Source organism: Plecotus auritus (assembly GCF_963455305.1).
Source record: "Plecotus auritus genome assembly, chromosome: 9".
Lineage (NCBI taxonomy): Eukaryota > Metazoa > Chordata > Mammalia > Chiroptera > Vespertilionidae > Plecotus > Plecotus auritus.
Genome location: NC_137783.1, coordinates 69016060 through 69026614, shown reverse-complemented (window position 1 = coordinate 69026614; position 10555 = coordinate 69016060). Strand labels below are relative to the sequence as shown.

Genomic DNA, 10555 nt, shown 5'->3' with positions numbered 1-10555 from the left:
AGGAGAACCTGGGCTGCAGTGTGAGTGGGGGTCCTGCTCCTTTGTGTGCTCAGCCATGGAGGAGTTCTGCGAGCATGTCACTCAGCACCTGCAGAAGCACCTGCATAGCTCGGGGGAGGAGGAGGAGGAAGAGGAGGAGGACCTGCTGGGTAAGCAGGACACGGGAGGCGAAAGAGCTCAAGGGAAGGGGGAACATCTGACTTTCCTTCCTGCAGACGGAGAAGGCAGCCCAGGAGAGTGGTAGTTTAATTTCCTAGTTGTGCTTTTGTTGTTTATAAAAACATTGTAGACGCATAGAAAACTCATTCAACAAGGATTTTCAACATGAATCTGCCATCTTGCCATCCAAAGGCAATTATTGACAGTACTTTTGTGAACATTCTTTTTGACCTCTCTCTACATGTGATAACTGGTATTTTTATATGTATTTCTAAACAACCAGACACATAAAAGTTCTTAATTCATTAATCCTCGTAGAAAATCTGCAGTCACTACAGATAAAGTCACTGAAGAACCTCCTGTTGTCCTGTCTCCAGCTCACTTCTTGCAGCACCAACACTGGCCTTTGCAGTTCCCTGGCTTTCTTCATTCTGTCCTTGCATTCCTTTCCCGTTCCTTTTCTTGAGGTCTTCTTTTCATATAGGTCATGACTTGCGAGGCTGTTTGGGTTCATTTTTCTTTGAGTAATTCCAGGAATCAAATCATGACATGCCCAGCTGGTGTGTCAGTGGTTGAGTGTTGACCTATGAACCAGGAGGTCACGGTTTGGTTCCCTGTCAGTGACATGCCCGGGTTGCGGGCTCAATCCCTAGTGTGGGGCGTGAAGGAGACAGCCGATAAATGATTCTTTCACATTGATGTTTCTATCTCTCCCTCTCCCTCTCTGAAATCAATAAAAATATTTTTAAAATTAAAAAAAAAACATGACAAAGCTAGTTAGTTGTCATACCACCACCAAAATGTGTTCTGAACCTGCACACAGAGATGACATCTGGTGTGGTCTTGTACATTTTGGTTAGTTTTTCCTGATTTTCTGTCTTAGGAACTGTTGACTTCCCAGGGAAAAGAATGTCACTGACCCTTTGTTTCATTGAAGTATTCTGTTAATCATGAACTTCCTGATCTGCATAGTTACTGTTTCATTCATGATAGCAGCTGATCTTCAAGCCTGGTTTTCCATTTATTTATTTACTTACTTACTTACCTATCTTCTATATATATATATAAAAGGTTAAGTGACCATCCAACCGGCCGGTAGTATGACGCACACTGACCACCAGGGGGCAGACGCTCAACACAGGAGCTGCCGAGCTGCGGTGACTTGGCAGCAGTAGTTCTTGGGTGACGTACCCTAGAACCAGAGAGGAGGGAGCCCGATTCTGGGGTGCGTCACCCAAGAACCGCCCTCTTGCAATCCGGGACCCCTCGGGGGATGTCGGAGAGCTGGTTTTGGCCCAATCCCTGCAGGCCAGGCCGAGGGACACTACCTGTCAGAGAGGCCCTGCTCACTCCACAGACACCCTTCCAGCTGTGGGGCCGCACCAGGTGCCACTGGCTGGGGTGGGACCATGGGAGGTTGGCTCCAGGGCATGTCTGGCCTGTCTCCCCTAGTCCCACCAGCCACCTTCTAATTAATTTCCTTTCAATGTGCACGAATCCGTGCACCAGGGCACTAGTTTTATTTTATTTATTTATTTATTTATTTATTTATTTATTTAAATGTATTTTATTGATTTTTTTTACAGAGAGGAAGGGAGAGGGATAGAGAGTTAGAAACATCGATGAGAGAGAAACATCGATCAGCTACCTCCTGCACACCCCCTACTGGGGATATGCCTGCAACCAAGGTACATGCCCTTGACCAGAATCAAACCTGGGACCTTTCAGTCTGCAGGCCGACGCTCTGTCCACCGAGCCAAACCGGTTAGGGCTTGTTTTTTTTTTTATTTTTTTAAAATATATTTTATTGATTTTTCTTATGGAGAGGAAGGGAGAGGGATAGAGAGTTAGAAACATCGATGAGAGAGAAACATTGATCAGCTGCCTCCTGCACACCTCCTAATGGGGATGTGCCTGCAACCAAGGTACATGCCCTTGACCGGAATCGAACCTGGGACCCTCAGTCCGCAGGCCAATTCTCTATCCCAGGGGTCCTCAAACTATGGCCTGCGGGCCACATGCGGCCCACCGAGGACATTTATCCAGCCTGCCGGGTGCCGCTGCCTGTTCTGTTTAGCAGCCGACTTGTCCCGGGCCTGCAGTGCGCATAGGAATTTGTGCATAGTTTTTTTTTTTAAGCTATAGTCCGGCCCTCCAACGGTCTGAGGGACAGTGAACTGGCCCCCTGTTTAAAAAGTTTGAGGACCCTTGCTCTATCCACTGAGCCAAACCGGTCAGGGCAGGGCACTAGTTTTTTTTGTTTTGTTTTTAAAACATTTTTATTGATTTCAGAGAGGAAGGGAGAGGGAGAGAGAGATAGAAACATCCATGATGAGAGAGAATCATGGATCGGCTACCTCCTGCAATTCCCCCACCGGGATTGAGCCCACAACCAGGGCATGTGCCCTTGACCGGAATCGAACCTGGGACCTTTCAGTTCGCAGGCTGACGCTCTATCCACTGAGCCAAACCAGCTAGGGCTAAGGCACTAGTTTTGAATTTGTGCATGAGTGGGGGCGGGCCTGCCTGCTGGTCGAACTCCTGGTCGAGGGAACAATTTGCATATTAGCCTTTTATTATATAGGATATACACTGAGTGGCCAGATTATTATGCGTTCAGAAATCGTAATAATCTGGCTACTCAGTGTATAATTTTGTTGATTTCAGAGAGGAAGGGAAAGGGAGAGAGAGATAGAAACATCTTTGATGAGAGAATCATTGATTGGCTGCCTTCTGCACGCCCCACACTGGGGATCAAGCCTGCAACCCAGTCACGTGCCCTTGACCGGAATCAAACCCGGGACCCTTCAGTCCGCAGGCTGACGTTCTATCCACTGAGCCACACAGGCTAGGGCTGACTTTGCTTTTATATTGTACAAGCTGTTGGCAACCTGCTTTTTTCACTCCCTGGTGTTTCTCTCTTTTTTTTAATGTGACTACCAATTAGGAATACATTTTACATCACAACCCTGTACACACAAGTTAAAAAATATTTGGAAAAATATTTACCTTCATTAAATGCTCTCTGAAGTGTTCTCTTATTCTATTTCTTTAAAAGAAAAAAATGTGGCCTTGCTGGTGTGACTCGATTGGCTGAGTGTTGTCCTTTGCTCCGAAAGGTTGCCGCTTTGATTTCCGGTCAGATCACACAAGTGGTTGCAGGTTCGATTCCCAGATGCAAGGCAACTGATCGGTGTTTCTCTTTCACATCAATGTCTCCCTCCTTCCCTCCCTCACTCCCTCCTCTCTCTCCAAGCATGTCCTTGGGTGAGGATTAAAAGAAAGAAAAAAAAATGTGGTTTGCAATCCCATAAATTGATTTTGCCACCCACTAATAGGTCACAGCAGAGTTTGAAAACTTAACGTAGAAAGTACAGAGATAGCTCCCTTCAAATTCTGTTTGAAGTCGTGACTGAAATATGTAACAGTTTCAAAAGCCAAATGATATTTACACAAAAGAGAAATTAGGGGATTATTACATTTTTAAAAGTATCTACTTTTCAAAACAAGTAAACCCGTGTAAACATTGAAAATATGGTGCTTAGATTGAATGGTTGACAGGCCTTCCTGGAGAAGACAGATCTTGAGCAGAACACGGGAGGAAGAAGGGTTTGTAGTTTGACACAAGGAGCAGGGGTGTCCCGGTTGGGAAGCAGCATCTTCTGCAGGCAGCAGTAGACACTCAGCCAGGGTACTGCATGTCACTCATACTGGCTACCGCTGAGTTTCTGGTGCTGGGACTTGCACACACCGTCCCTTTGCATAGATCACACTTCTCCACTAGTTCATAGACACTCGCCCTTCAGATCTTAGCACAGGGACACTTCCAAGACACCCGTCTCCCTCTGTTTATTTTGTAGTGTCGTGCCTCCACCTGCAGAGAACTTACAGTTGGTCACAGTTTATAATTATACATGTGATTATTTGATTAATCCTTTTCCACCCTGGCTGTAAGCTATGTAAGGGCAAAGGCTGGGACTCTTTACTCATGACATTCCCAGCACTTGGCACACAGTGGTGGTACATGTTGCTGAATGAACTGGCAATTCGGTCAGGGTGCAGCTTCCTCACCTGCTGCTAAGTGCCACAGGTGGAAGGAGAGCTGAGCGTCAGAAAGCATCATGTTCTCTCTAAACCCCTTTCTGCAGAGGAAGAATTCTCCTGCTTATGGCAGGAGTGTGGCTTTTGTTCTCTGGACAGTTCTGCTGACCTTGTCCGCCACGTCTACTTCCACTGCTATCACACGAAGCTGAAGCAGTGGGGGCTGCAGGCCCTGAAGAGCCAGGCCGACCTCAGCCCTTGCATCCTGGACTTCCACAGCCGCAACATCATCCCGGACATCCCTGACCACTTCCTGTGTCTGTGGGAGCACTGTGAGGTCAGCAGGTAGTTGCCAGAAATAGGGGTGGGGGGAAGTTGCAGGTCTGAACTAAAGAAGCCTTGATCCTTTCTTCGGACCCTTATAGTCCTGAGGCTCCTGTTAATATCTCCTTCATGGCTGCGTAGCTCCCTTGCTCAAACGTTCCCGTCCTCCCAGAGTTAATTTGGGAGGGAGCCAAGAGGTCCCCTTTGGACACATGGGGGTAAGAGTCCCTCTACCCACCCTCAGTCCTTACCCCAAGTTGCTCCTGGCACAGAGCTCCTTCGACAATCCTGAGTGGTTCTACCGGCACGTGGAAGCGCATAGCCTGTGCTGTGAATACAAAGCCGTTGGCAAGGACAACCACGTGGTGCTATGTGGCTGGAAAGGTAGGGTCACTCCTTAGCTTCTGGCCTCTGAAGAAACCCTGGGATTGCTGAAGGGCTAGAGCAGCTGGGATGGTCCTGCAGGGCAAGGCTGGCTGCTTCTGGAGAGATGTGGGGGTCCAGAGCCTACGCTGTGGGTTTGTGGCTGGAGCCTGACTGGTCCTTCCTTCCCAGGCTGTACCTGTACCTTCAAGGATCACTGTAAGCTTCGCGAGCACCTCCGCAGCCATACCCAGGAGAAGGTGGCGGCCTGCCCCACCTGCGGGGGCATGTTTGCCAACAACACCAAGTTCTTAGACCACATCCGTCGCCAGACCTCACTGGATCGTAAGCAATCAAAAGAAGTGGGTGCAGGCTATTTAGCCTGTGGGGTTGGGGGCATATTTCCAGGGCTATATGCAACTTGGCTGCATCTACCTGTAGGGCTCAGGCACCTGCCCCGGTCTCTGCTGACTCGGACTTATTAGACATTGTTACTCAGAGCTGACTGTGTGCCTGTCAGTTATCTTAGTGAATCTTCACAACAGCCCATGAGGTAGGCTTCTTATCCCCTTTTTGCAGATGAGGAAACTAAGGCTCAGAGAGCTTAAAATCACTTACTTGAGACCACACAGCTAGTAAGTGTCCAAGCCGGGATTCTAATTCAGGTTCTCCATACCAAGTCCCATGCTCTTTTCGTGATATTGTTTCCATCCTAGTTCCCTAAACTCCCCTTGTCTCCTTGGGGTGGTTCCCTTTTGCCTGGGAGGCTCCCCTCTCTGGGACTCGTTCTCCCCTCTACCTCCACCATCTTCTACAGCCACCCTTTCTTTTCCTGCCCTGCTGCAGAGCAACGCTTCCAGTGCTCTCACTGCTCCAAGAGGTTTGCCACTGAGAGGCTGTTGCGAGACCACATGCGTAACCATGGTGAGTAATTGGGCACCACCAGCCTCCCTGCCCACCCCCCAAGGTTCCCCTGGCCCTCAGATCACAGCCTCCTCTGCTCCTCAGTGAACCACTACAAGTGCCCTCTGTGTGATATGACCTGTCCCCTGCCATCTTCCCTCCGCAACCACATGCGCTTTCGCCACAGCGAGGACCGGCCCTTTAAATGCGACTGTTGTGACTACAGGTAAGGGGAACCAGGGGCCAGAAATCACAGACCTGGTGTTCTAGAATCCCCACGCCCTCCCACCCTCCTGACCTCTCCTGGCAGCTGCAAGAATCTGATCGACCTCCGGAAGCACCTGGATACCCATAGCAAGGAGCCAGCTTACAGGTGTGATTTTGAGAACTGCAACTTCAGTGCCCGAGCCCTCTGCTCCGTCAAGTCCCATTACCGGAAAGTGCATGAAGTGAGTGAGGCTGGGGTGGGAAGGGTCAGCCGAGTTGGGGGTGGTGGGGGGGGGAGCCGAGGCTGAAGAGCTGACCTTTCTCCCCCCCCGCCCCCAATCAGGGTTACTCAGAACCAAGGTACAAATGCCACGTGTGTGACAAATGCTTCACCAGGGGTAACAACCTCACTGTGCATCTTCGCAAGAAGCACCAGTTCAAGTGGCCCTCCGGGCACCCCCGTTTTCGGTATGTCTCAACCCTCCCATAGATTCGCACACATTTTTTCCCATATTCAAATTAAAATTTTTAATTTGATAGTGCTTTGATGCCCTCCATCCCCATTTAGGCTCAAGGAACCCCAAGAATAGCAGTGAGTGAGACAAAGATTATTTTTCTGACTTTTGAATTCAAGACACAGTGACAAACCCAATAAATGGTGCCAAAATAGAAGTAGAGCCTAAGGGTCCAGAACCATAGCTCCTTGACCTCAGCCTCCACTAATAATTTCTCATTTTCCCTCCTCCCTCACCCCCACTCTCTGGGTTTCTACTTAAAATTCTCCATTTTGAGTAATGAGTTCCCTCTGGCTTTCATGTCCTGATAAACATCTCTGTCTTCAATTCCATCACTTAGAACCTCAGGGCCCCTCACCCCTTGGGTTTGTTCCTTACTTGCCATGCCCCCCATTTTTGTGGCCCTGCCCATGCCTGATGCCCTGTGCGCTCCTGCTTCCCCAGATACAAGGAGCATGAGGACGGCTACATGCGGCTGCAGCTGGTTCGCTATGAAAGTGTGGAACTGACACAGCAACTGCTGCGGCAACCACAGGAAGGCTCAGACCTGGGAGCGTCCCTGAACGAGAGCAGCCTGCAGAGCATCATTCTAGAAACAGTGCCTGGGGAGCCAGGGCCCCAGCAAGAGATGGAAGAGGAGGGCCAAGGTAGTGAGGACAGCCTCTCAGCCTCTCAGGACACCTCCAGTCCTGTCATCCATGTGGTGAATCAGACCAATGCCCAGGAGATTGTCTACTATGTGCTGTCCAAAGCCCCGGGAGAGTCCCGCCTCAGCCCCTGAGTCCCCTTCAGGGGGCATCATGGAGAGGCTTTAGGGAGTAGCTGGGAACCAGAAGTCCAGATGGTCTGAAGGCGGTCGAGCAGCAACATTCCTAGCCCAAGCTTGGGTTTGAGCCAGGCTGGTGGCATTGCCCCTTGGGGCAGCCCTTGCCAGTGGATGCCTTTTGGAGGGGTGCTGGGAGCAGTGTGGTCCACTCAGGATCTGGCTTGCATCAGTCAGCAGACTCTAAGGACTTTCCTTTTCTGCCACACCATGTTTTTGTGGGGACCCTGAGGAGCTGGGACTCTGAGGAGGATAGCCTGGTTGTGTACGTTGTTTTCTTGTAGAGGGAGCTAGTATCATGCTCAACCATGACCCCTAGACATGCTGGAGCAGTGGTGAAAGTCCTTAGTCAGCTTGCACCCACTCCCATCTTTAGGGTTTCTCGGGCCCAAGGATGACATGGATCTAGTCCCTGCTGAGGCCCTTCCTTTCACCCGCCCAGCTGAGGTTATGTCCCAGGAGCCACTTCCCTCCAAAGGGTTCCTCCTGCCACCCAAGGACTTCCGTGTCATCCTCAGGGCCAGGGTGGGGCAGTGTATGTAGCGCTTGTTTTGGTAATAAATGCTTCTGCTGTTAGTCTTTCTTGTGTTTGGTGCAGTTAACTAGGTAATGAGATACAGCCACCCAGAAAAGGAGCTGAGTAATTAGGCTTGTTCCCCTTTTAGTGGCTGGGGTTTCTGTTCCCAGCCCACCTCCCCCTGCTTTTGTGAAATGTCCATTTCTTCTCAGTATCTACCCTCCTTCTGGAGGTCCTAAGCAGAGGCCATCCCACCTAATAAAAGAGTAATATGCAAATTGACCGTCACTCCCAACACACAAGATGGCCGCTCCCATGTGGTCAAAGATGGCCACCCCCATGTGGACACAAGATGGCTGCCATAAGATGGCCATCAGGGGAGGGCATTTGTGGGCGATCAGCCCAGCAGGGGAGGGCAGTTGGGAAGGACCAGGCCTGCAAGGAAGGGCAGTTGGGGGCAATCAGGCCTGAAGGGGAGGACAGTTGGGGGGGACCAGGCCTGAAGGGGAGGACAGTTTGGGGTTACCAGGCCAGCAGGGGAGGGCACTTATGGGCAATCGGGCCATCAGGGGAGCAGTTAGGTGTCGATCAGGCTGTCAGGGGAGTGGTTGGGGCAGTCAGGCAGGTGAGTGGTTGGGAGCCAGCAGTCCTGGATTGTGCGAGGGATGTCTGACTGCCCGTTTAGGTCTGAAACCACCGGGATCGGGGCTAAACAGGCAGTCGGACATCCCTCGAGGGGTCCCAGATTGGAGAAGGTGAAGGCTGGGCTGAGGGACACCCCCCTCCATGCATGAATTTCGTGCACTGGGCCTCTAGTGAATTTATAACAGCAGCACTCTAGAACAGGTGAGTGGGGCTAACACGATACAGCACCAGACCAGGCCCTCACCTCCTGAGTGCCTCTGGGGCAGGCAGTTCTTTCCCTTGGGGCCTGGGGCTGAGGAGGAGGCTGGCAGTGAGGGTGGATTTGGGGCCTAGGGACTGGTCGGTACTTGGAGTCCAGAACTAAGGTGGGAAATTGTGTGTGTGCGTGCATTTTCCTGGGGAAAGGGTCTGATTTTCATCAAGTTCTCAGAGGTTGAAGCCCTCCAAAATAAGAATTAGGTGTGTCCAGCCACTTCACAGTAGCCTATGTCCATTCTAAGGGTCTCTGTGCTCTGGAGAGGCCAAGAAAGGATTCTCCGGAGTCTTGGATGGACAGGGAGCTGCCCAACAAGAGTTTCTGGGCCTTAAAAACTGTGCTAATTGTAGAAGGGAATAGGAAAGAAAAATCTTCATTAATTCCATCAGCCATTCACCGAGTTCCTCCTATAGTCCAGGCACTGTGACAGGTGCTAAGGATGCAAAGATGAATAAAACCTAGGACCTGCCCTGGAGGGGCTAGCAGTACAGAGGCAAGGAAAGATCTACTTAAGTGAAACGATGGAAGCCTGTCGAAGTTCATTTAAAGCTGAAAATCAGCCCTAACCAGTTTGTCTCAGTGGATAGAGCGTTGGTCTGCGGACTCAAGGGTCCCAGGATCGATTCCGGACAAGGGCATGTACCTTGGTTGCAGGCACATCCCCAGTGGGGAGTGTGCAGGAGGCAGCAGATCGATGTTTCTCTCTCATCGATGTTTCTGACTCTCTATCCCTCTCCCTTCCTCTCTGTAAGCAGTGGTTCTCAACCTTAAAAAAAAATAAAAAATAAAAGGCTGAAAATCAGAGTAGACAGTATTTGGGCAAGGGATCGAGGAAGGCTTCATTGAGGAAATGATTAGAGCTGCATTACAAAGGGGTGGACAAGGCACTTCAGGTGGGAGGAACAAGATTGTAAATGAAGCTAAAGAGGCACTTGATGGTCTAGCACAGGGCGCCACAGCCGTGGAGAGACAAGACTGGGAAGGAAGACAGGACCAGCCAAGGACCGTATGAAGTTCTAGAGTGATGCCCAGCCGGCGGGGCTTGGTGGTTGAGCGGCGACCTATGAACCCAGTTAGGCCATAATGCCCAGGTTGTAGACTCGAGCCTTAGTTGGGGGCATGCAGAAGCCATCTGGTTAATGCTTCTCTCATTGCTGTTTCTCTCTCTCTCCCTTCCTCTCTGAAATAAAAAAAAAAAATAAAAATATATATATATATATATATTTTTTTTAAAAAAAATAAAGTTCTAGAGTGGTGATTCTGGTAATGGCTGTTGCTGGAATTCAGTCAAGAAATAAAAGCTTGCCGACGGTTTGGCTCAGTGGATAGAGCGTCGGCCTGCGGACTGCAGGGTCCCAGGTTCAGTTCTAGTCGGGCACATTGCCTGAGTTACAGGCTCGATCCCCAGTAGGGGGTGTGCAGGAGGCAGCCAATTAATGATTCTCATTGATATTTCTATCCTCTGAAACCAATAAGAGTATATTAAAAAAAACACACAAAAGCTTTAAAGCTATAGCGGTGTCCACTTTGCCTCTACAAGAGCCACTTTATGAAATGGCAATGTGGAAGAGAGAACACAGGAATTAAACATTTCCACAAGCAAGCCTTGGTTGGATGTTCACAGTGGTTAGAATTTCGTCAGGATACGCCAAGGTTGTGGGTTCCATCCCCAGTCAGGGTGCATATAAGAATCAGCCAATGAGCGCGTGAATAAGTGGAACAACAAATCACTCCTTTATAAAATCAATAAAAGTTTTAAATCTTTTCCCACAAGCAAAGCCACTACATTTCCAGGCTTTAGG

The 10555-nt window shown here is 49.8% G+C and overlaps 1 protein-coding gene across 3 annotated transcripts; it reads left to right on the top strand.

Moving 5' to 3' along the window:
• Positions 1-6: 6 nt before the first annotated feature.
• Positions 7-7911, top strand: HINFP (histone H4 transcription factor). Of its 3 annotated transcripts, none has more exons than XM_080687695.1 (9): positions 7-149; positions 4308-4537; positions 4797-4908; positions 5080-5232; positions 5734-5811; positions 5896-6016; positions 6101-6239; positions 6341-6465; positions 6957-7911. In XM_080687695.1, exons 1-9 carry the CDS (start codon positions 56-58, stop codon positions 7291-7293), a joined length of 1389 nt encoding a protein of 462 aa, XP_080543821.1. In that variant the 5' UTR covers positions 7-55; the 3' UTR covers positions 7294-7911. The 3 variants fall into 3 exon arrangements, with proteins under 3 accessions (XP_080543821.1, XP_080543822.1, XP_080543823.1); XM_080687696.1 differs by lacking the exon at positions 7-149 and adding an exon at positions 1745-1847; XM_080687697.1 differs by lacking the exons at positions 7-149; positions 4797-4908 and adding an exon at positions 3217-3321.
• The last annotated feature ends 2644 nt before the right edge of the window (positions 7912-10555 follow it).

Coding starts and splice junctions, on each gene's coding strand:
- HINFP (XM_080687695.1), top strand. CDS start 56: ATGGAGGAGTTCTGCGAGCATGTCACTCAGCACCTGCAGAAGCACCTG. Junction 4,538..4,796: donor GTCTGTGGGAGCACTGTGAG/GTCAGCAGGTAG, acceptor CTCCTGGCACAG/AGCTCCTTCGACAATCCTGA. Junction 6,240..6,340: donor ATTACCGGAAAGTGCATGAA/GTGAGTGAGGCT, acceptor GCCCCCAATCAG/GGTTACTCAGAACCAAGGTA.